Source organism: Myotis myotis, unplaced genomic scaffold (assembly GCF_014108235.1).
Source record: "Myotis myotis isolate mMyoMyo1 unplaced genomic scaffold, mMyoMyo1.p scaffold_m19_p_1, whole genome shotgun sequence".
Classification (NCBI taxonomy): Eukaryota; Metazoa; Chordata; class Mammalia; order Chiroptera; family Vespertilionidae; genus Myotis; species Myotis myotis.
In genome coordinates, this window is record NW_023416313.1 from 97,128,095 (window position 1) to 97,155,124 (window position 27,030).

The 27,030-nt window shown below is 38.0% G+C and overlaps 1 protein-coding gene across 1 annotated transcript in view; it reads right to left on the bottom strand.

Annotated features, from left to right (window-relative positions):
• MALRD1 (MAM and LDL receptor class A domain containing 1) overlaps nucleotides 1-27,030 on the bottom strand; it is a 628,376-nt gene that overhangs the window by 482,555 nt on the left and 118,791 nt on the right. Inside the window, exons 14-17 of the mRNA XM_036345532.1 lie at nucleotides 8,345-8,497; nucleotides 7,814-7,919; nucleotides 6,972-7,339; nucleotides 2,343-2,755 (exon numbers count right to left, since the gene is read on the bottom strand). Coding sequence (XP_036201425.1) covers nucleotides 2,343-2,755; nucleotides 6,972-7,339; nucleotides 7,814-7,919; nucleotides 8,345-8,497 — 1,040 coding nt within the window. The remainder of the gene's footprint in view (nucleotides 1-2,342; nucleotides 2,756-6,971; nucleotides 7,340-7,813; nucleotides 7,920-8,344; nucleotides 8,498-27,030) is intronic.

Consider the following 27,030-nt stretch of genomic DNA (forward strand, 5'->3'; position numbering starts at 1 on the left):
GAAACTATGGCTTTAAATTTTCTTCAAAATAGATATAATAACTCTTATTTTCATTCAATAGCCTCTACAATTGAAGATGGCTCAAATACCTTCTCTTATTGAAATGTCAATGTGACCCTCCACATACAGTGTTCCATAAAAAATTGTTTTGCTGTATTGATTTTTCATGGAAATTGTGTGCTGGCAGTATAACTTAGGAGAACGAAAGGTGTCTCCTTTCCAAAAAGCATACCGGAAAAGGGATTAGCAGTGAGTTCTGAGAAATTCTATATAATTTTTTAAAAAATGAAGCAAGTATTATTAAACACGTTAGATAAACTAGCTTAGATAAAGCAATAAAAATTCTTCAACCTGGCCGATGTGGCTCAGTGGTTGAGCATCAGCCTATGAACCAGGAGGTCAGGTTTGATTCCCAGTCAGAGCACATGCCCGGGTTTCAGGACTGAGCCCCATTAGGGGACATGCAGAAGACAGCCAATCAATGATTCTCATGATTGATGTTTCTATATCTTTCTCCCTCTTGCTTCTTCTCTCTGAAATTAATTTTTCAAAACCATTTTTAATTTTTAAAAATTAAAAACCATTTTAAAATTTTTTAAAAAGGAATTCTTCAAAAGGAAAAGATAAATAAACTGTCTAGGATGTAAAATTTTAAGCATGCTAATCCAAGAGCAATCTATGATAGCAAGCATAGTAATCTGTATTAGATAGAAATTTTAAGGATAGAGTTAGAACACTATACTGCTGGCAGAGTATTGGAATAAATGTAACACTGCTTGGCATATATGAATGTATCCCACAATATTAGTACCTAGATCACAGATTTACAGACACTATCTCACTTGCAATAATATACTAATTAAAAGGTGAATAGCCAAGAAAATATATTTTGGAAAAGGAAATGTTAAATTGACATACTATATCATGTCCATATACAAACCAATTGTCTATGGTTTTTCTGCAGTATATATGTGATTTCATTAAGCTCAATGTACCATTTAATAATTAGTATAGAATATTATTGGTAATAGAATAGTAAATAATTTTATAATTAGTACCAATGACCAGCACTGCAACTACCAAACACATTCCAAGAAGTATTGAGATCTCCAGAAATTAAAGTATCTAAATGCCATTGTTCTCCTTCATAATGCTGTTATGTTATAGTCTTTTCTGCACCATGAAAATCAGGAAATGCCCTCTGAAATATATTTAGAAAAAGTGTGGGCAAAGCAGGTACAGTTTTACAGAATTCATATATGTAGGGAGCAGCTATAGGGTCAAGCCTCAGACTGACCTGTGGCAGGGCCACAAACAAGTCCCAGCTTGGAGGGCAGAGCCCTCCTAACATAATTAAGCTTAACCTTATAGCCCTCCCTACTTCCTTCCTAGGTAGCTAATGGGCTGTGCGAGGTGCAGCAAGTGCTGCCAAACAAGGTGAAACTCACAAGAACATTGTAAACATGTTGACCACTTCCCTTGTTTTGCTTTGTGTACTCTGACTATAAAATAAAGCTTTGGCTTGCAGGCTGGGTCTCCCTGTGTCAGAGATCCACTCAGCCCCAGCTGAATTCTCTTGTCTGTCTTCTTTAATCCTTCACCGCCCCTCCTCAGGCTCACTGAACCTGGCCATGCTGAGCGCGGCACACATATATTTTGAAAATTAGCCACATTTTTCCTAAGTTATTTCTTCATATCTATAAAAATTGACGAAAGAGATCTCTAACTTACCCATTTTAGGGAATTGCTGAGAGATCAAATAGTATATGTAAAAGTTATGTATGTATTTGAACTTGATGTTGTAAATTTGACTTTTAGGAGAAGGCAAGTGAGAATTAGAGTAAAGAATATTCCACCAGGAGTAAGGAGACCTAGACTCAAACTCTAGCTCTGCGCAGAGTAGCTGTGTGATTTTCCAACAAAGCATGCACACTTCTTGGATTTCCAATGCCTACCTATACAATGTGACATATTTAGATGAACTATTCAACGTATCATAAATAAGAGTCTGAGCTTTTTACAGAATATCAGAGGTGGTGCCAAACTCTTTTTTCCCCTCCATATTCTTTCAGTACAACAATTACTTAAAATCGAAGGTTCCTGCAGCTGTGTCCAATGCCATGTGACCATCTTTACAGATTTTAATCAAACATTATTGGGGGTAGTCAAGGAGAAACACAACTTAACAAGCTTTCGTACAGCCTTAATTACATGAAAAATGTGTATCAAAGTAACTCTGATCAAATTACACTCTCTTTAAATTAAAAAATATAGCAACCCTTCATATTCCTTAGACATTATGACGCATTTCCAATACGCATTATGAAAGCCATCATCCATACCTGAAAAGGCTGCCTGCTGGGAACGTCGAGGTGTTTCCTTATCCACCTGTTGCCTTGATTCCCAAATATCTGCCACAGCAGCTTCCCCCTTGTGTTACTCCAGATTCGCTGGTAGATGGCCAGTCTATAAATGTGCTTTCCGAACATGTGGTAATAGAAGCGGAAGGTGCAGCTTTCTGTGCCGGTGGCATTGAGGATCGGGCTGAGTAAAGCAGCTGTGTTTTGGAAAACCTGTGGCTCTGAAGATTCTATGTAGAGATAGTGTCCTTTAGCTGTGCCCAAAGTGTTATCCTTCATTGGCCCTGTATTAAGTGTTGATGTTGGACCCTGGATCCTGGTCCAATCAAAATCATCTTCTGTATCTTGTTCCCAATTACAAATTCCATTTTCAAAGTTACATTGTAGTTCAGGTGCTGAAATTGGCAGTAAACAATAGCAAAAGATAATTAAAGACAAAAGTAACTCTGCTTAATAATACTAGTTGATATTTTACTCCTGCCAAAGTAAGCAATTTTAATCTAAAAAATTTGCAAGAGTAAAGTTTTAAAAAGAGTGAAAAATTCTAGATAATACATTAAGTAAGAATATTTTATGGGCTGAAAGTGGAATTATTTTGGCCATTATTTTCCATATGCCATTTATGCCCATCCCTTCCCCATTTCTATTACTATAATTCTAGGCAAATGATCACAACTCAACAGCTGGCTCACTGCAACAAACTTCTGGCTCAGTGGATTTCAATTTTAGCTGAATGTTCCAATCCAGTGAGTATTAAAAATACAAAACAGAAAACACAATACCCAGAATTCATCTCCAAAAATGTTGATATATTTGGTCTAAATGATATAGCCAATCATCAGGATACCTCATCAGCTCCCTTGATGATTCTAACATGCAGAGCTGAAAAGAGTCATATTTTAATTGATGTCAGTCTTTTGGAGTCCTCTGGGGTATATGGTAAAACTGCTTACATAGTAAAAGCCTATTCAAGTGCTAGTTTGTTGGACATGGAGTGAAGCCCAGGAATCCATGTTTTCAAAAAGTACCCAAGAGGATATGAAGCAGGTATTTTCCAGATCTCACTCTGAGAAACTTCTCTTGGGCTTCATCCTGCCCCAGTTCCAAGTGTCCCTTCCATACCTGTGCCAGAATGACCACTCTTTAATGACAGATTATCATTTTCCTGCTCTAATCAAAATCCTTGAATATATACTCATTTAACCTAAACTTAGATCTACACTCCTCTTATCTTCCAAGCTTCACATTTCCCAAATTAAATGAACTTCCTGTTTGTCCTTCCCAATGTGCCCTAAGCATTCCACCCCTTTCCCCTTCTCTCTTTATGCCAAGTGTATGTCCCGTGTCTTACTAATTCTTAGCTATGTCTCCTCAGTGGTCATCTTTTCTACTCATTGGAATGTAGCTCCATTAAATTAGAGCTTTGAAACTTCTAATGCCCTCAGTCACTAGAAGAATTCAAAGCACTTATGAAGCACTAGCCCCTTATCAAATAAATACCTACATTTCTAGGATAACATCGGGACACATTCATTTTTCAAGATGTGAAAATTGCGTCAACACCAAGTATTTCTTTAGAATAAATGGGACAGAATGTACACTTGACATTATTTGGAATTAGAACTAATGACTTCATTTTAGCTTCATTTACATAATCTAATATTTTTTTTTAAATAAATGTCAGCTGTCCTTTATTCAGCTGTACTTGGCATCAAAGGTGAACAAATACTCAAACAATAAAAGAAAGCATATGTGAATAAATGCAGCCAGGCAAGAACAAATCATCTGTATCTGAAAACTAGAGAACAGGGCTTAGGCCTAATGAAGGGAGCCAAGTGACTACATATCAAGTGGAAGAAGAGCTTTCATTTGCTATTTCCTCACTTGTGACTAATCAGGCCCAGCTGTGGCGTGAACTGGGGACCCATGGTGTACTTTCCAGGTGTCAGTCTTCGGCTGTAGAGCAGAAGGAGAATGTCAAGCTGCTGAGTTTTTTGACAGAAAGCCAACAGATTTGTATGTTGCCTGTCTTCATACTGACTACATGCTCAGTCTTCATTTCAAAAGGGAATATGTGTAGCTCAGCCCTTAAAAAAGACCAAAACCCTAAACATACTTCAGGAAATACAGAGATTTAGAAGGCTAATGTATTACTGTAGTATAGTAATATGTCTAGATGGACTGCTGAGAGAGCACCTGACAGCCTAATGACACTGCTATTTTCTGTCATTAACGTTTAGTCACAAGAAGTATACTGATATTTTATAAAGTTAATACTGACAAGTTTGAGGATAATTTGCTTACTTTTAGATAGAAAACACATTGTTTTTAAATCTTCACCCAAAAATATGTCCTTGTTGATTTTTGAGAGAGAGAGAGAGAGAGAGAGAGAGAGAGAGAGAGAGAGAGAGAGAGAGAAAACAATTGATTGGTAGCCTTTCATATGCATCCAGACTGGGACTCAAACCCACAACCTAGGTATATGCCCTGACTGTAAATTGAACCCACAACATTTTGGTGAACCATACAGGATGATGCTCTAGTCTAACCTGAGCCACCTGACCAGGGCAAAAATTTTTAAAGAGTGGAATTTGGAAAGCTTGAAAAAGATAAAAAGGCTTTCTGATTTTGAAAAAAATAAATTAGATGTAGGACAAGCAACACTTCTTATAATAGCCATTGTTAAAATCATTGATTCTGTTTACATCCACTCAAACATTAGTTGTGCACTGAAATTTCTGACAATGTCAAAGATCAAATATACCCAAAACTCTCTACTATGATTTATATACAAATTTCCTAATGTAATGGTTATTATGATGTGCCCAACATTTTACAGCTTTTCTGTGGTTTATAATTGGCCTCCCAACTTAATAGACACATAGTTGAAATATGTATTGTTGCTATTTCTGCAAAATGAAAGATACAATTTTTTTCCTGGTAGATTTTTGTAATTAAAAGATAAAATCACAACTATTAGCTTCTGATTCATATTCAGGACCAAGTGTATTAGGTGCTCTCTGGAGCTAAGCTTATGAAGTTTCAAGAGCTACACAATCATCAGACACACAGATTTTTTGATAATTTAAACCATAAACTGAGACTTATCTTTGACACCTTACTCTGTGCTCCCTATAGCCAAAACTTCATCGATTGTCCCTCCTAAATATTTCCCAAAACTTTAGTCCCTCCATCTCCATCCTTATCACTGTGACAAGCTGCCAACTCCTCTCCTGCTGACTACCGCAATGGCTTCCTAATGGATCACCTAAATACAGTTTTCTCTAATCCATTCATAACGCACCATATCCACAGTGACATTTTCAAATATGCCAATTTTATTATATTAGCTTTCTTCTTAAAAACCTTCAAATAAGGAAGAACCTCCTTAGCATGGACTAAAAAGACCTGCAAATCTGGCTGCCCGTTACACCTCTCTCCTTATCCTTCACCCTATTCCTTCTTTCTAATTGCCCCAGCCACGCATTAGCTATCTTCCTCTGCCATGCAGTGACATACGGGGACTTTTTCATGCTTTGACTTACTATTTTTCAGATCTCAGCTAAGTCATCACGCTAGGAAGTCCAATGCCTCTATTACATCAAGTCACATCACCTCTATTTGTAAATCTTGTCAAAACTTCCATTTTATATTTATTTATTAAATATTTGAATAATATCTCTCCTCACCTAGGCTTTAAGCTCCATGAGGGCAAGGATGCTGTATAGTTGTATTTAACATTGTATCACTAGTATTTAGTTTCTAAATCTACATAATTGCCGGGGTCCAACCCCAGCAGGTCCAGGGGTCCCCAAAGGTGTGGATGGAGTCAGCGAAGAAGGAATGACACAGAGACAGCGTTCAGTTGATCAGCAGCCTAGCCAGGATCTCTAGCCAGGATCTCCAGCCAAGTTCTGGTCTGGATCTCCAGCGAAGTTCTGCTGTTTATTGTCTTGTTACATCCGTATTTATCCCAGTTGATTTTAATCCTGTCAATTTCTATTACAAAGGTTAGGGCATTTCTTATCTCCATTCCAGGGAGTAAAGATTATGTAGCTTAAGCATGATTGTTTGTAGTGATTAACTACCCGCCTGGCACTTAGTTAAGGAGTTTCATCCCCTCCCTGACTTCAGGGAAAAATTCCTACCTGGGGAAACAACCTTTCTCGGAGAGGCATCCCCTCCCTGACTTCAGGGAAAAATTCCTACCTGGGGAAACAACCTTTCTAGGAGAGGCATCCCCTCCCTGACTTCAGGGAAAAATTCCTACCTGGGGAAACAACCTTTCTCGGAGAGGTGACCTTGGTTAAAACACACAGCGCTAAGGGGAGCAAACATATTAAGAACAGTATGCTATATACGCCAGGTCCCTTGAAACATATGCTGTGCAGATGTTTCTTTCCTGCAGCGACTGTGTCAAGCAGCAAAGATGGACCGGCTTCTGGCACATAATATATACAGATGGCTTTGACTAATTGATTAATTAAATCGCACAAAACATTCATCAACCCCGAACAATGTTTAGTGTCTTTGGCTTGACTGACTAAAGAACAGTAAATTTAAGTAAGATCACCACTATCAAATGTGGAAGACGGACAAAAATATACCTACCACAGTCAGCCTCATCAGTATGATCACCACAATCATCCACCAGATCACATAACCGAAGCTTGTGAATGCAAGCCTTGGTGTGTCCACACCAGAAATGATCTGGCCCTTCACAGTTCTCTGCAGGGAGGGGAAGGGTACAGTTTTCAAAACTGATGTCATCAATAGCTGAGACCCCATCATAAATGCCAAGGCTGACTTTTTCTAGGGTCAAATGGAAGGGGTGAGTAAGGCGCCCAAGCTGAATAGTTGCCTGTGACCACTGGTTGCCCTGGTTATATAAGACTCTCCAGAGCACTGTGGAGTCATTGGAATTTTCCATATGTAGCTGGAGCACAGCTGCTCCCACTGACAGGCCATAGTTATAAAACCTGGAAAAGAGTAAACAAAAGAAATGGATAAGACTTATAGGGATAGGCTACATATTTAACTTTCACACTCTTTCACTCAGCCAACAATAAATAATTAGTCATCTTAACGGAAGCCTTTATTTCTTGCAGCACTTGTGGCTGCACCTTTGCAAAACTTATCTGCTGAGGTGCATACTCTGACTCTCAGGACCCAAGGAGCATTTCTCAAGGAGTTCAGTCCAGAACAGAAGAGAGAAGCAGTGTTAATTAAGTTATAATATACTGCTGAAGGGGAAAAGGCCCGTTCATCTTAAGAAAGAACACAACAAACACTGATAATGAGCTCTTAAGTAAACTGCTAATTGTGTAGAGCTAATGCAATAGCGATTTTTAAAGCAAAACCAAGGGCAAATCCTAATGCCTACTAAATGCAGGAGCGTGCCTGCAAGCACCTTGGCCCTGCTAGGGTAATTGACCATTGTTTATGATATTTACCAGAAAGAAAGTGTGCATCCCGTTCCTGTCTGGCTGATAGTTGGACTCTGGAGTTTAGCAACTTGTGCCAAGCTGCTGCTTTTCTTCAGAATGAACATAAAATGCCCTATTGGTATACAAAAACAAGCCATACGTTAGCCTATTAGATTATAAAGTGAGACATCTGTCTCTTAACCCTACACTAAATAAGTTCCATGTCCAACTAAAATTAAGACCGTACAACAATTAAAAATCAATGAAAGTGATGGTTAGTCAAATTTGCTTTTATAAATGTTAGACTATGATCTATATCTAAATGATGCCAAAAACATTGGTAATTTAAGTTAACTCAGCCGAAAAATATATCTATGCTCTACCCCCACCATCCATAAAGGAATAATCCCATGCAGACAACATGAGTGTAACTGATAATGCTCAAATGCCCTACTATTTGTCGTGGTAACATAGAATGTTATCTGCTTCTCTTTCTCTTCTCAGACTTGACCAAAGGGGAACTGAGGTCATTGCCAAGAGTCTCTGCTTATTGCTTACCTTGGGCAGTATTGTGAGTATGATCATAGGGAGGGGCCTGTTGCTCAAAATCAGCAGAAAGGTTACTTCTGGAGCTCCATATCCAGTCAAAATGGTCACCGCTAATTGCTTCAAACCACCCACAGCTATTTGCTTCAAAGTCACATTTGGAAACTGAAGAATAAAAATGTGGCTTTTAGGTTGGCTCTCAAAAGTGCTCGCACACTTCACAAAAGGTAGAGTTCAATGGAAATCACCTTGTTAGACTTCTCTAAGTCCATCAAAGAACATACTTTAGGAGAAAAGGGATCTCTTTTGACATGAAAAAAAGCCTGGAGTTGTGCTTATCATACTGGAAATTGATAAGGCAGAATTATTAATTTTAAAAATTCAATTTTTCCCAAATATTCTAAGCAGCAGCATCATTCAGCCATATTATTTATAGAAGTGGCAAAGTCTGCCTAATTTATTCTGATACTCATGCTAGTTTATCTGCTGCTATTATATCATCTGGAAGGCTGAATTATTCCTAGAGTATTTTCACTAAACCATGAGAGCAGCTACTTCTAAAAATACTTAGTATCTGAAAAATGTAGCTCCATTACATTTAATTAATGTTCACCTCTGGATTTTATAGAACTTAATATTTCCTAAAGCATTATATGCATTGCTTAATTTGTGCAGGGAAAAATAATTTTACACAGTTTTCAGGTAAATATGCAGAAGAATCAGTTAACTTCCAGGAAGAAGAGAAGAGGAAGAAGAGGAAAGAAAGGGAAGTTATAATAATAGCAATATAGCGTTATACCTAATGTTCAATGAATACCCTATGTAATAGATCCTGAACTGCTGAATGCTTTATCTAGATCTAACTTTCACATCAGCCATATGGGGGAGGCATTACTATTACTACTATGATGATGTCGACGATTATTATTATTAAGAGGAAGAAAGGGAGGTCTAGGGAAGTTATTAACTTAACCAAAGTCATATCATCAGGAAGTTGTAGAGAGGAATTGAAATACAAATATTCTGACTCCTAGTCTAATATTCCTTCTGCAACTGTTGATAATAACTGTTAAATATCATTAGATTGAAAAAAGGATAAAGCAAAATGGCATAATCTAAATTTGCTTAGTGTGGATGTTCATCTGTTATTATATATCCCAATGCAAAATGAGGCTCACTCCCACTGATGATTATTACATTGAAATCCTTGTTCACTGGCTATTCTTATCCAAGGATATACTATCTAGATGTTCCCTTGTAAAAGAACTTGGTAAGTAACCAGTAAGTTTTAGGGGCTAAAAGTATACACTAAATCACTCGGTGAGATTATAAAATTTAAAACAATAAAGGCATTTTAACCTAATTATAAACCACTTTTAATCTAATTATAAATTTTGAAAATGTTAATTCTACTCAAGGAAGAATATGAGGTGAATAGTAACATTACAAATACTTTCTAATTTTAATAGTTTCTATATAATACCTTATTTCCAAAATATATTTGTTTTCTATGAAGTTTCCTAGCTGAAAATATGTCCAGCAGAGTACTTTCAAATTTCATCAAAAGTCATTGGGAGGGGACCACTTTTTAAATTATATGATTGACTACTACAGTGTATACCTGTAACTAATAAAAAGTAATATGTAATGTAAACTGTAATTGAAAAAGAAAGCAATTAGAATATATGGATACGTTTAAAAATAAGTATTTTTAAAATGTTGCCTAAACTTTAATAAGCAAGAGATGATGATATGCCAGTATACATACAGAGACACTTAGAAATAAGCAAAATGAAGAAAGTACTGCTATATTTACAATACAAATTTCTCAAGTAAAATTTAGAAATCTATGGTGAAGCATATTTAAATGCCACTTGAAGTGAAAAAAAAAATGATAACTATAACAAGAATAAGTGCTAAGAATATTTAAGTTCACATTTTTAAAGGCCATCTCTATTTGTGAATATAAAATATATCAATAACCCATAAATTCCAGAGTTTCAAAGTATGGAATGCCATTTCAATCCCTGAGGAAGCAAATGTTTTTGTTTCCTATTTCAGACAATCTTTAAAATAGTTCTTGTTATACAAATACAGAAACAAAACTAAGTATTGCAGTTGTATAATATCTATCCCCATAGCTACTTGGAAAGGGGACCTTATCATCTGCTATCCAGGGAGATATTGCTGTGGAAATAAATGAATATTCAAATGGTAGTAAAATATAGGAACTATAGCAGCAATTTTATAGTTCTCTTGCATAAAGCTCTTCAAAAATAGTAATTTCAGTAGATGATTATACTGTTAAATTTCAAATATGTTGTAGTATATTTTGTTCCTACTATCTAGATTTCTATACACATTTAAAAATCCACCTCAAGTGATCATATATGTAGTAATCAGATAAAATTAACCTCTGGTTAGCCGTTAATCAAACAAACTTAATTAGAATGGCTTTTGAAAATTATGTATATCTTTTTTCTGACAGAAATACAATATCCTGGGTGTGTTTTAATAATTGAGATTTGAAGATTTTTCACTGTTTCAGGAGCATCATTATTGACTATCTCAATTATCATCATCATCAGACTTACCACAATTTGTAATAACAATTTGCAATTACCATTTACTCAGGGATTATTGTGTACCAAGCTTTGGGCTAGAAGCTATTACATTCATAACAGGATGCCAACACAGAATTTCTAAAAATTACACATGACTATTTTATAGCTATGAGTAGAAAAGCAAGTGGCTCTACAGCAGCTTTCAATTATTTTATGTAAAGTTACCCTTGTGACCTCAATTAGTTATGTAAAAATAATTTCAGTAGCTACCCCAGGGGAAAAGATGTTAGGAATATTTGGTGGATGACAAATAGTTCCATCACCCTAAACTCTGTCATTTTTAGAGTTTTTTCACTCAGGCAAAGGAGAATAATGTATGGAGGAGCCAAGGAATCGTGTGAGGTAAAATAAAAAAATAAAAATCCAGAATCAGACCTTATCTCATTTCATATTCACTATCTTATAACTTTTCTGATGGTTTCAGATGATCCTTACAGAGGTTCATTTGTAAGGAATAAACACAAACTGGACAAAGAGGAAATCTGATCTGATCATTTGGACCTTGCAAAAAGACTTAAAATATACAGGAAGATGCCTCTTAACATTTAGCCAATAGATTTCATTAATAGTTAATACTTATTAATTATTTAAAACATAATATGTAATAGTAAGGGGGTATTTACAAAAGTCCATGCAATTAAAAGATCTATCCTATCTAATAAAAGACAAAAAGGGTAATTAACCGTACCTCTGCTACACTTCCCATTGGCTAATTAGGGCAATATGCAAATTAACTGCCAACAAAGATGGCGGCTAACGGTCAACAAAGATGGCAGTTAATTTGCATACGTAGGCACAATGATGGGAGGTGAAAGGGGAAGAATGGAAGAACAGTGACTGGAAACCCAGGCAGCAGGCAAGAGCCGGGTGCCCTGCCCCCTGACCGATGATCGCCATCAGAAAGCTGGGCTGCAGGCAAGGTGGCACCCCCAGGGCCCGGGGGTGCCGCCTGGCCTGTGGCCTGGTGGTCACCATGGCAATGGGAGGGAGAGAGAGCCAGGGCGCAGGCCAGGTGGCACCCCTGGGGGCCCGGGGGTGCTGCTTGGCCTGCAGCCCGGTGGTTGCCATGGTGATCGGAAGGAGAGAGAGCCTCATCGGGATTGGAGAGCTGGGGCAAAGGCGAGGCAGCACCCCAGCACCCCAGCACCTGACATGCAAAGGTCAGGGATGAAATGACTTTTCCCAACCACATCTGCAAAAATCCTGGGGAAGGCATCACTGAAGAGTTCACAACAACTCTCTTACTTGGCAAGGAAGAAAACAGTTGGCAATGGAAACAATCCCTTACATCAAAGTTAAGGTCCCTCTGAGTAAAAAAGAATATTTCCAACGTAAAGAAGGGAGCAGGCAAAAATAATAGGTTCTCATGACTTCCACTGAAGTTTGAGCATATTACAGAGTCAAAACGAACATACAAATTAAAACAGTGGACATTCAAATGACCCGAATCAACTGTCACTATTTGTCCCAATAGCAGCAATGCTTATGTGATAATATAGTTTAACAGACATACAAAACAAGTCACATGGTAAGAGAGGTTCGGCTTCTAAAGTAAATTGAATATGTTCTTTAAAAATTCTCATGTCCTCCCCTCTGGCTATAATTCTTAATTTTCCAATCAGAAAATTACCCCAGGTGATCCAATAACATGTAGAACTCCAGTAACCTAACTTATTTTTTAAAAAACACCATCCCAACCATTTTTAAAATATTTAAATTGATATTTTAGGGTTAAAATTATAAAAGATATTTAGATCCAAATATATTTTCTGAATAAAAAATATTTCCGTTTTTGATTTAAAAAAAATAAACATAAAAATATATATAAGTGACACATTTTCCCAAGAAACTCTGAATTAGTACCTTTCCCTCTAACTTCCTTCAAATTAAGAGAATCTATGGAGTTTCCTATACTGCACAAGTTTTAATGAAAGAAAATAAGACTTTCTAAGAGCATCAAATACATGTTTACTTATTTATAAACATATATACTCCTCTCTCTCTCTCTATCCCTCTCTCTCTCTCTCAAAATATATTCTTACTGATTCAGAGAGAAAAGGAGAGGGAGCGAGATAGAAACATCAATGATGAGAAAGAATCATTGATCGGCTGCCTCCTACATGCCCTGTACTGGGGATCAAGCCCACAACCTGGGCATGTGGCCTGACCTGGAATCAAACTGTGACTTCCTGGTTCATAGGTCAATGCTAAACCACTGAGTCACACCCACCAGGCTCAATTCTTATTTATAAATTCATTTCAAGGACATATACAGCTTGAAAAGCTTTGGAAGTAGTTTCAAAAAAACTAGCTTTTAAGTAACAAGAAAACAGTTATAGAAGAAAGTTTAAATTAAAAGAAAAAAATTTTTTTAATTTATTCAAGAGTGGGAACATCCTCCATGAAAATGTGTACCTTGACTATGGATGGCTGGGTGGCCTTATCACACCTTAGGAATTCAAATGCTTTTTACAATGAAAAGAAAGAGTTTCATCTCATTTCTCTTCCATGGTAGATGTCTGTCAATAGAAGGTGGACATCAATAAAGGGAGGGGCTTGCACAATCAATCCAGAAAGACAGCAATCTATGAATAATCCAGAACCGAGTGTTTATCTCCTCTGCCACACACCCTCCCTCCCAGCCAGTGAGCAAGATAATTACCCTCAAGTCAAGCTAAGTGCCCCCCAGTCACAGAGGCCCAATGCTGACATACAAAGCATACAAATAATTCTCACTCTGGCATAAAAGTGACAACTTTCTTGGAAGAAAAGCAGATACTGTAAATTTCTCAAAGTCTTCCTGAAACATTTTTTAAAGTAATTTTTACTTCTTTAGAAAAAATGCATATATGGCAAACCATCTGTAATAAAAGGCCCATTCTATAAAATTTTACCTGGTCCTAGTCATATCTGCAATGATAACCATATTTACAGACAAATATATCTATACTAATAAAAGAGTAATATGCTAATTTACTGGGAGACCTTCCATGAAACCTTCCAGATGTTCTTCTGGACAAAGCCATGGTGGCGAGGCCGAGGTAGAGGGGGTTAGAGGCCAAGAGGGGAGGGCAGTTGTGGGTGATCAGGCTGGTAGGGGGCAGGGCCATTGGGGGTAAGCAGACCAGCAGGGGGGCCAGTTGGGGGCAAGCAGGCCATCAGTGGGGGTCAGTTGGAGGTGATCAGTCTAGCAGGGGGACAGTTTGGAGTGAGCAGGCCAGCAGGGGGACAGTTGGGGATGAGCAGGCCAGTGGGGAGGGAAGGTAGGGGCGAGCAGGCCAGCAGGGGGGGGGGCAGTTTGGGGTGATCAGGCTGGCAGGGGGGCATTTGGGGGCAGGCAGGCCAGCAGAGGGGAGGGCAGTTGGGGGCGAGCAGGACGGCAGGCAGAGTGGTTAGAGGCAATCAGGCTGGCAGGCAGGCAGGTGAGTGGTTAGGAGCCAGCAGTCCCAGATTGCGAGAGGGATGTCTGACTGCTGGTTTAGGCCTGATCCCTGGAAACTAGCAGTAGGACATCCTTCGAGGGGTCCCAAATTGGAGAGGGTGCAATCCAGGCTGAGGAACACACCCTCCCCTGTGCATGAATTTCATGCACCGGGCCACTAGTATATGTATAAAAGCCTAAGTGACTAACCATTCGACAGTTCGACTGGTAGACATGATGCACACTGACCACCAGGGGGCAGATGCTAAATGCACATGAAACAGACTGATGAATCTCAGAGGGAAGGGAAGTGGGGGGAGGGCAGGAAGAGATTAACCAAAGATCTTATATACATACTAGAGGTCCGGTGCACAGATTCGTGCACCAGTAGGGTCCCTCGGCCTGGCCTGCAGAGATCAAGACAAAACCAGAAGTCCAACATCCCCCGAGGGGTCCCGGATTACGAGAGGGCACAGGCCAGGCTGAGGGACCCCAACAGTGCATGAATCCATGCACTGGGCCTCTAGTCCTTTATAAAATGTATCTCTTGTAAGTATTTTCTCCCAGCCTGGGCCTGTCTTCTCATTCTCTTGAGACTGTCTTTTGCAGAACAGAATTTTTTTAATTTCAATAAAGTACAGCTTACCAATTATTTCTTTTGAATTCTTATCAATTATTTCTTATTGATTATTTCTTTCTTATAAATCCTTCTTTTAGAAGGAATTATACTCAGAGTTATACTTAACCTAAACCTAATTAGATAATTTGGGTGATTATTCTATATTTCTGAACTGATGAAATTTAGTTGAGCATTTAAACTTTTTATTATGGCTATAGCAGAATGAGAACCTTGGAAACCTTGGAAGAGGGTGAATGCATTTTTCATATTAGAGAAATCTTGGGGACCCAAGATTGAGCTGTAGTAGGCAGAATTGTAAAATAGACCTCATTATCACCATCCTTGCTGTTACAACTGCGTTATGTTATGTTACATGGCAAATAGATTTTGCAATTGTAACCAAGGTTACTAATCAGTTGACCTTAAGATAAGGTGATATTTGGGTAAGCCAAACCTAATCAATAAGTCCTTCTGGAGAACCAAGATGGCGGCGTAAGGTACAGACCTGTGTGTGCTGCCTCCCACAACAACATTGAAAATACCAACTAAAAGACAAAACAGCTATCATTCAGAACCATGGGAAAGCTGGCCCAGTGGAAGTTCTACAACTGGAAGGAAAGAAAGAAGAGCATTGAGACTGAGTAGGATATGCAGAGGTGCCAAGTACAGAGGTACGGAGTCGCTCACCAGGCGGGCTGCAACTGGATGCGCGGTTTTTTTCAATCAAAAGGGGTTACAAACTCTCGAATCCACTGAGCTTGTTTGGGGAAGGATTCTGAGGTTCTAGACCCCTACGGGGAGAGGCGGGACGGCCTTGCAGCAGGTCAGAAAGCAAGGGCAGCTTTCTCGCGGAGCTGCTCACTGACACTCGGGGATGTGGAGACGCAGAGTCGCGGAGAGGCAAGGAGCTGTGGAGATGCCATTGCTGTTTGCTCTGCCCTGGTGATTCTCTGAGACCCTGCCCTACTCAATTTACATCACAGCCCAAGCTGTGCCAGTGGCACAAAAGGAACCACCTGCGCTTTTGCAGCTTAACCCAACAAACTGCAGATTTCAACTCCTTGCACCCATTAGGAACACACTCAAGAAGCAGAATCAGGTTCGGAGGAAGCCAGACCCGGCTGGGCGAGCAACATGGAACTGCTATACTAGCAAACGCACAAACAGGTCCACCAGATCCAGTCTCACATGGGACGCCGGGAGACGGCAGACAAGCAGTCTGTGCACTTAGTAGAAAACTAAATCCAAGCAAGCATACCAGATATTCAGCCAGCAAGAACACCTGGAGATTTTGTCCAGCAAGGAGTCGCCCAACAAAAGACAGAATTCCAAACTTCGTGTTGACCAGTTAAAGTATGATATCCAGCACCTGCAGACTGCCCTCAGAAACTTACAGCATCGGCGATATGCAAGGGAGCAGCAGGAGAGACAGTGAGAGGAGCTTCTGTCTCGCACCTTCACCCCCAACGGGGGATGCGGCGCCCCCTGTGAGGCTTCGCTGGCCCCTGCGAGGCTGTGCCGGCCCCTGCGAGGCTGTGCCAGCCCCTGCGAGGCTGAGAGGGCCCCTGTGAGGCTGAACACAGGGATACGTCACAGATGGAAATAGCTACATTTCCATGTGTATGACCCAGCAACAAAAAGTGTACACCTATGGATGAGGACAGTGTGTGTGTGGGGGGGGAGTAAGGGCAGAGGGTGGGGTGGGAACTGGGTGGAGGGGAGCTATGGGGGGAAAAAAGGGGAACAACTGTAATAATCTGAACAATAAAGATTTATTTAAATAAAAGTAAGTCCTTTTGAAAAAAATGTTTTTCTAACCTGGCCAGTGTGGCTCAGTGGTTCAGTGTCAACCTATGAACCAGGAGGTCACAGTTCAATTCCTGGTCAGGATACATGCCCAGGTTGTGGGCTAGATTCCCAGTAGGGGCCATGCAGGAGGCAGCTGATCAATGGTTCTCTCTCATCATTGATGTTTCTATCTCTCTCTCCCTCTGCCTTCCTTTCTCTGAAATTAATAATAAAAACATATTTAAAAAATATTTTTCTCCAAATAAATTCGGAAGAACTCAGAAAGACTGAAAGCATAAGAATGTAACATATTATTGCTAGCCTAAAATTACAAAGTTATCCCCTCCAATTCCCCCATTGCCTTTATCATGCTTTACTTATTTCTATACCATATGCCCCTTCTAAAAGAGTACGCCATTCACTCATTTATTATAGTTTCAGTCACTTCCCTACTAGAAGCAAGCTCCAAGAAGAGATAGATGTCTGTCTGTTTTACATGTTGTGAGATATTAGAAAATCTCTGCCACATAGCAGACACTCAATACACACTTGTTGCAAGCATCTGTGACCTTTCTTTTTCCAAAATAAAATTTTCATTATTCCTCAAATTTTTGGTTCTATTACAGAGTTGAATTTACTGAGTTGGTACCCCAATAATCTTACTTACCAGCTCATAAACTCCTAATTTTTAAAAGATTTTACTTTTGACAGTTTACTAATTGTGAGTGTTTCCTTGGGTTCAATATTTGATCTTTATAATTCTTTATTTATATATTAATTACCTCAAAGCAGTGTTAATTATGCATTCATACTTCATCTGGAATGAAAAACTTTAAGTGGTGTCATTAATGTCAGAGTTTTATTTTTAAAAAAATGCCTCTTACTCTACAATTTCTTCCTGGTAAACCCCAGCAATATTAAAGCTTCAATTACTTTATTTCTGTCAATGAATCCAATAATTACTGCTCCAACCCACTGCTTTCTTGTTAGTGCCACAACTGTCTAAAATATAGACAATAACGATCTCCTCCTCAACCCTGCTCCCCTCTTCTCACCCACTCTATATCCTGTAACTCAAGATAAAAACTCAGAAGCATTACTTAAAACATCTCTTTCCCTACCTTCCAAAATACATCAAGTGTTTCTTTACACTTAGATTTATTTTTAAAATTTTATTATAAAGTATCTCTATATGCCAGTTCAGTCCATGATAAGCTCTCATCTACTTTACTCCAAAATTCTCCTGTCTGAAATCATTACTTCCTTATTCTCCCCTTCAATTCATTCTACACTCTGCAGTCAGGGTGTAAACATTTAAAGAACTTAATAATTCAAACTTGATCCCACAATTGCTTTTAAAAATCCTTAAATAGCTTCCCTATTATTTAGAATAATGTCCAAATCCAAATTGTGGTTAAACTAATCCCCCAAATTTCTGTGCCTCTCTTGTCTTTATGCTCAAGCTACCTTTATTATTTCAGTTTCTTTATTAAAACAAGAATACCATTCACCCATTTTAATACCTTACCACAGTCCTTTTTTTTTTTCCTTTTCGGAACACACCATTTACTTTGACCAAGCAATTCAAATTTATTCTATCACTTAAAAAAAAAAAAATAATGTGACCCACATAAGTAGTCAATTGATCCTGCCAAAGGAGCAAAAGCATCACAATGAATAAAATACAGACTTCAACAAATAATGTTGGAACAACTGGACAATCACATGAAAAAGATAATCTAGACACAGACTTTATATCTGTGTGCAGACTTTATATCTTTAGTGTTCATCACTAAAATGAACTAAAAATAAATCACAGGCCTAAATGTAAAATGCAAAACTATAAAACTCCTACAAACATAGGATAAATCTTAGATGACCTTAGGTATGGTGATGACTTTTCAGATACAACACCAAAGGCAAGATCTATAAAAGGAATAATTGATAAGCTGTACTTTATTGAAATTAAAAAAAATCTGTTCTACAAGACAATCTCAAGAGAATGAGAAGACAAGTCCAGGCTGGGAGAAAATGCTTACCAAAAATACATCTTATACAGGATTGTATCCAAAATATATAAATGAAAAAGCAACAATAAGAAAACAAACTACTTAGTTTTAAAGATATGGCTCAAAGATTTAAACAGATACCTCACCGAAGAAAACCTACAGAGGCAAATAAGTACATGAAAATATGCTCCATGCCATATATCATCAAAGAAATGAAAATTAAAACAATAATAAATACCACTACACCCTATCAGAATGGTCAAAATCCAGGATACTGACAACAACAAGTGTTGGTGAGGATGTGAAGCAACAGGAACTCTCATTCGTCATTGGGGAAATGCAAGATGGTACAACATTCTGGGAGACAGTTTGGCAGTTTCTCACAAAACTAAACATGCTATTACCACATGAAATAGCAACTGTGTTCCTTATTATTTATTCAAAAGAGTTGAAAACTTATGTCAACACAAAAATCTGCACACGGTTGTTATAGAACTTTTATTTACATGGAATACTGAATATTATTCAGCTCTAAAAAGAAATGCTCTATCAAGCCATGAAAAGACATTTAAGAACCATAAATTCATACTAAGAAGTAAAAGAAGACAATTGGAAAAAGCTATATACTTATTCCAACTATATGACACTCTGGGAAAGGCAGAACTATGGGACAATAAAAACTAACTGGGATAGAACAGGGGCTGGATGAAAGGGGAGGAAAAGGGGTCACCTGTAATACTATCAACAATAAAAAAAATCCTGATATTTCCACACTAGGGCCAATCACAGGATGAATCTATAACTATCACATACCATCCTGTAACTCCCACGTACCTCTTGCAAGTATGTTTTTATTAGTATATTATAGTTCTTCCCACTAGATTGGGATCTTTATGAAGGCAGGAGCCATAGATGTCTTGTTCTTTCTGTAACAGCGATAGACCCAAATATAGAGCTTGTTTAAATGTTTACTGAAGGAATGAACTAACCACAGGGTTATTGTTCTATCTCTCTAGGTGCCCCCTGAAAATACCCACTCCTTTACCCCAGTGGTACATAATTAACTCCCCAGGAAAAAAACTATTCTAGCTAGTTGCCTCACTCTTACTTTTATCAACAATTTGGTTCTGCAATTCAAATTCTGCTCCTAGGGCCTTATGGAATTTCTAATTTAAGTCAAGAAATATCTTTATTCCCAAACTTGTCATTAAGCCTTCTTCCATGCTTATCTCAGATTTCTATCCATGCCTATCTTAGACCCTCCTTATTGCCAATGGAGAAAAACTAGCTTTTTCTGTTAGTTATAATTTGTATGTATTTTCTATCTTCTCATCTAAATTGTAAACTGCTCCATACCATGGCAAATATACCAAACATCTTTGCATACACTATACACTTCTAGCAGATACTAAATACTTATTTTTTAAAGCCTTTCTTATAAATGCCCATAAGTGTGAAGAGGTCTGCATTACTTTAGAATCTTATAAATTTAATCACCCTGGAAAACTTAGTGATAAAATTAAAATCAACCCTGAGATTCACTTTGCACTCTCACCTCCATCCTGAACTAAATATGTGAACATTGTAAGGGATGTGAACTTCATTCTCCCTGGGCCTCACTTTTCCTAAGTATAAATTAGTTAATATGTGTAAATACATCTCAGACAATTTTAGATACAAAATAAGTGCTTCATAAGTGTGTGGTAGTATTTATATTATCATATGGTCTTTCAGGTGTCTTTAAATCTATATATACTCCAAAGAGAGAGGTTTACATCAACATTGGAAGATAATGTAAATTTCAGTATCAACAGTAGTAAAGTTCTGCAAGGCAATAAGACATTGTTTTCTAAGAAAACTTGGTGTTGAATAGGGGAGAATCATTTTACCTCCTTATACTTCTCATCACATACTTTGCTAAACTGAAAACAGAAACAAAATGAACAAGAGTAGTAAATATGAGAGAAAAGAGAAGGACTGGTGTAGAATGAGCTTACAAACAACAACAAAAAGATGCTTAGACTTCTAATTTATAATTTCAGAGCAAAGAAGAACAATGATCCTAGTGAAGAATAAAAGCCGAAATGTGCTCAAAATAATGCATAGAAAAAAATCCACTGTCTCCACAGATACAATAATATGTTATTGAAATTTAATCTTAAGTGATCATAGAAAAAGACGTTCTTATTAAATACTCAGATTATATTATCAGTAGAATTTTTAACTGAAAAAGAATCCTGTATTTTTTAATCTCTAGCATCTTATCTATTATTTTATCTCTACTACACTGACTTTCTTTAATCTGACAACATAACTGACTGCAGCAAAGATTGATAAGAATATCCTGGGATATTTACCAGATTTTACTTGTCTACAGAAATATTTTCCTCTTTTTCCCCTCAGTGATCAATGGCTCCATAAATGAGAATGAATGGACTTTTTTCTCCACTTCTTGGTTTTATGTAACAGAAATGATGAGCCTTCACCAGAAACAACTTCCCATTCCAATATTTTATAATTACGTCTGTTGAGGGAGGTTTTTTGTGTGTTTTTTTAATTGTAAAACAATGTCTAGATTGTAATTTGAGGACAATATGAGGAAGAAAATAAGAATCCAGTTTACTAAGAAAAAAATAACATCTTTTTACCACAATAACTTATTGATTAACCAATTTACACTTAATAAAAATGTAAGCTGTTAAATAATTAGCAAATATAGGTTTATTTCAGACATTTTCCCATGGGGTCAGGCCTATAGAGAAGAATATAAAATAAAAATCAGCAGTTTATTTTCACTTCTTTGTAAAATAAAAAGTAATTTGTGTATTAAAGAGAGGTGCATTATTTTAAGAAGCCTTTAATTTTATAATTAATTTTAAATATGTTGAATCTTTCCTAAGAATATCTTCTCAAAAGCATTTTTTTTCAAAAAAAAAAACGTGAAAAAAAAATACAGCCCCAATTAGAAGACAAATACATACATACACACACACACACACACACACACACACACATACATACACACACACACACACACACACACACACACACACACCTGGTTACAGCCAGTAGGCAAAGGAAGAAATTATCCACCAGAATGCATCCAAAAAAATAAAAAGGGTACATTGGAACCAAAAAAGAGATGCTCCTTACTCTACACTTTGTTGCCTCATGTAGATCCATCCTGTGCTCTCTCCTTACAAAGCCTAACACTGTATGAGCTCGTCAGAAATGTTCACACAATCCGGCTCAGTATCTCACTCAAAGCAGGGCAAAGAAAGATGGATTTGGAGCTATGACACAATCAATTTATAAATGGCACATTTGGCTGATGTCTAGTCTGTAATTGGTGGAACCTTGTTTTAAATCCAGGCAATCTGTCTCCAGAACCCACATTCTTAACCACACATTATTTCTTTAATCACATTACAGTTCATAAAATTGAAATGTGCTGAATTACCTTCAACAAAACACAATAGTGTGTTTCAGGAAGTTAAAATACTGTTTTATAGACTTGAAAATAAGAAGGAGATCATATTGGCAATGGACCCATGACCATAGTGAAATGAGTTAAAAAAAAAAAAATAGCAAGTGAGCCCTAGCTGGTTTGGCTCAGGGGGATAGATCGTCAGCCTGGGGAATGAAGGGTCCCAGGTTTGATTCTGGTCAAGGGCATATGCCCGGGTTGTGGGCTCAATCCCCAGGAGAGGGCATGCAGGAGGCAGCCAATCAATGATCATTGATGTTTCTATCTCTCTCTCCCTCTCCCTGCCTCTCTGAAATCAATAAAAATATATATTTTAAAAAAATAGCAAATGAACTCCCTATCTCTGAGTCTTTATTTTTTTGCCTGCTTCTTTTGCAGAGCTAATTTTATACTGGAGATCTGTTTAGTCATAGAAATGATAATTCTTCATCCCATTTTTATGAATCTATACATTAAAGATTCTAGCAGATACAGTAGTTTAGGGAAAATATACAACCAGCATCTAAGTTTGAAAAAAGTAAATTAGAAAAATAATAAAATATTCCTTTTTCTATACTGTGTGACCTATCTTTCCTTAGACTTTATTGAATTCAAATGCTAAGTGTTGGCTTATGTTGTTTTTCCCATAAAAAGAGAGAAATATAGAAAATAAGAAATCATTTAGGCCTATTTTTAGCAAGAAAATCACATGCATATCAGACTAAACAGTTTTTAGATAGAAATGCATTATAGAGCTCAGAAAAAGTTGTTTGAGAATATTAAAATATCTTTACTAAGTACAGATTTGGCTTTCTCATCTGCATTACACAGTGTGGACTAGAACAAAATGACTGCACACACATACACATATGTGTGGATATATATACTGCTCATCCAATGTGACATAACAAAATGTATCATTGATACTACTTGACACATGAAATTTTCATTTCCAAGTGTAAAGGTTACTTTCTGGAACTAAAGCAAACACTATATGAAGCAGTATTACCTATATTAGTCTTTGAGAGAACTCAATATGTGTTTACAAAAATGGGACCTTCTGAACAGTATCTTCACGAGCATGAGAGAACTGAAAGCAAATTTCAAAATGCACTGCAAGCACAGTGTAGCTGGAACCCTTCTACTTTGCTGGCATGACTGCTTATTAACATAATAACCCTTTGGCCAAAAAAAAAGGGGGGGCGAAATGCACTATGTCATTAAATAGCTATTTAAAGCAAAAACTGAATTTTAGTGCCTATCCTAGAGAAATAATTCAAATTAACAATTTTAAGCTAAGAAAAATAAAGAGATGTGCTTAAAAGTGATGACAGTGGCGTACTGACTTCAAACAGCCTGTGCAGGGGAAAGGAACTTTTCAGAGCACTGACACCGCTCGAACACACCTGGGCACTCTGCTCTCTGTCTCCCTCTCAGGCCCCCAGCCTTCCTTAGGTTTTGTCCCACTGATGCCAAGTTGGATTTGAGAGCTCACATACCCAAATAATTTGAAACATTCTCTTAAATGAAAACATAGATTATTTGTCAAAGTTCTTCATAAATAACAACATAAGCCCATTATAAAATCACTCTGGCATGAACTTTGCCAATATGCCTTTACCAAGCCCAAATGGAAATCAGCGCTTTTCCCTGCAGCCTACCCTGGTAGGGTCTGCAGGCCAAGGGAAGTTCTGCTAAGAGATATTACATCTGCCCAGCTATGTAGGTTCTTCAGTTCCTCAGTTACCATAAATAAATATTGGAGACACTTAATTTAACACCATTGTCAGTGTATGGTATTTTTAACTGTCTAAAAAAGAAAGAAAAGAAAGATGCAGGGAGGGAGGGAGGAAGGGTAGGAAAGGAAGGTAGGAAAGTAGGAAGGGAGAAAGGGAGGGAGGAAGGGACTCCTTAAAAACCTGCACAACTAGGCTGCAATTTAAATAATCGTAGTTTTATATTGCAATAAATGAATGTAGAAATTCACTTAAATTGTTGGCAGCAGCAAAAATGGCACCAGGTGTTAGACTGGTGGAGTCAGACCAAACCTTGGTTCAGCAACCTTAGTACTTGAGTTCTGGCTAAGAAAGAATTCAGAGCCAAGACTATTTATTTAGAAAGTCACAGGGGTAGAAGAAGTGAGTGATAGAAGGTATGGGCTCAGGAAACAATTTACAGAGGCAAAAGAAGGACCCTTGGAGCTTAGGAAACAGACAGACAAGAAAAATGCACCGGGTGGGGGGTGTGATATGGGTGTGCTCCATAGAGAGAGTAGCCCTGGGTTCAAAGTCCTAATGGCTTTTAAGAGCCAGGATTTTAGGGATGTTCCCAGGGAAGGATCTCAATAGGCTATTTACCAGCCCTCCAGGTGTGTCCTTTTAGGGTCCTGGCCTCTACTGCTTGGTCAGTGCCAGAGCAGAGGATCATTAATCAATGCAGCTGGTCCTCATGTCACCAGAGGCATCACCCCACCTGGCCTTGCTCCTTCTCTGGGCCTGGAGCTGCAACACAACTGAGGCTTACATGTTTCGGATGGGGGTGAAAGCCTCCTTGTCCTGGAGGTGTAATCCATGTGGCTAGCAACATGCCAGGGGAGGAAAGGTCGGAGGAGCGTCTGAACTGCCTGAACAGTGATATGAAAGGTCAGGCGGTCTAAACCACGTGTTAATAGCAATATGCTAATAGAAGAAAGGCTACGCTGGGGCGAAGTCCTTCTTTTCCCAGTTTTGCTCTTTGCTAGGCACCTGGGCTCTCCACCCTGGTGACCTGCTCCTGGCCCATATCCCTAGCTCTGCTCAGGCCTGTCAACGGCCTGCCACAAAATCATCCAAGGTTTTCAAAATTCTACAAAATGCCCAAATCTCCAGGCATCCCAAACTTTTTTTTTTTAATACAATAACTTTTTGAAATTTGTTTTACCAAAATTGGTTAAAATATTCTAGTGTGTTTTTTTTACTAAAAGGTTTGAAGATATTTCAGAGGCACTGAAAACCTCGTTCTTAGTACGTTTAATAACTATTCTGTGGCAGGCCATAATTACTTTTATCTAAAAGAAAAACAAATCAAGTTGAGTTAGCAATGTTCATAAGAATGAGAAAATTAGAATACATTGCATCAAAATATAAATATTTAAAATTCTGGAACATTAATGTCCTTTTTAAGGAAGATTTATTATTTATGAATAGAAATCCTATGGGTGGTATTGTCTTTTTCAGCTTGCAGAAAACATCTGTTTTTTCAAGCAATTAAGTTCTCTATGGGGTAATTGATATGCTGGTTAGTTCAAGGCTAGATGCTCATCTTAAAATCCATGTACTTCCTTCTCTCCTTTTTGCTGCAAAGAGACAAAAGACTACTATCCTTACTCCTCTAAATTTTTCCTTGTGCCTTTATCTCATCTCTACTCACTGCCAGAATCTTTAATGCATAGGTTCATAAAAATGGGATGAAGAATTAGCATTTCTATGAGTAAACAGATTCCCAGGATAAAATTAGCTCTGCAAAAAAAAAAAAAAAAAAAAAAAAGCAGGACTCAGAATTGGAGTTTACTTGCTAATTTTTAACCCAGTTCACTGTGGTCATGGGCCCATTGCCAAGTAGTGATCTTCATCTTCTGTTCATGTCTAGAAAACAATCTTTTAATTCCATGAAACATCCTACAGGAACTGAAGGCAATTCAGTACATTCAGATTTATGAAATGTAATGTGATTAAAGAAATAATCACTAAAGAGAATGGATTCAGTTTTGTTGTTATTTTTAAGGACATTAATTGTTTAAACTTCTATATAGAATTAACTAAGTTATTATTTGATCTCATAGGGACCTAAGTAAAAGCATGAGTTCACCTCCAAAAGTGATTTTTTTTGTCTGGCTTCAAACTTCCTATTGCTCAAACTGATCATAAGGGCAACTCTTCATTTCTGGCAAGTATCATTCTTAATTTAATGATGACCTTGAAAGGATAAAAAGGCTAATAATGTGTGCTTAAGATTATAGGTTTGTGAGGTACATGGACTGCATTGAAAATGGGATTCCGCTAATTAAGAAGAATGCTAGTTATAAATATACTAGAGGCCAGATGCATGAAATTCGTGCAAGAGTAGGCCTTCCTTCCCCAGGCTGCCGGCACTGGCTTCCCTCTGGCACCCGGGACTCAGGCTTCACTCCAGCCTCCAGCAGGCACCTGGGATCCGGGCTTCCCTCGCAGCCCCAGCTTTGTTCAGAAGGACACCTGGTCTAATTAGCATATTATGCTTTTACTAGAGGCCCAGAGTGCGAAATCGCACGAGACCCAGAGTCCCACCCACCGTCACCGCAGGACCCATTAATGCACCTCCTGGTGAGTCCAGTCATTGGTCTTTATGGTGTTACGGCCACAGGCCTTTTATAATATAGATTATTACAGATTGTATCTCAGCTCCTAAAGCACCCTTCTTTGCCCTGCTTTGAGATACTGGAGCTGGACCCTATAAACATTTCTCTTTTGACTAGTTTGCACAATGTTAGGCTTTTCAGTACAGAGCACAGGATGGGTACCATAATAGAAGGAACTTTATTTTTTCCTCCAGAGTACTTTTTTTTTTCTCCCTTGCCCTGTGACTGCCAACAATGTAAGGTGACCCTTCGATGAGTTTTTCAGGCATCCTGGTGGAGAATTTCTCCCTTGCCTTGGCCCATCAGCTCTGAGCCAAATCCAGCCCACAGCATCCCAGCGGATTTCCCCACATTCCAGGGTTCCCAGTCATACCCTCTACAAAAAAGCCTCAATCC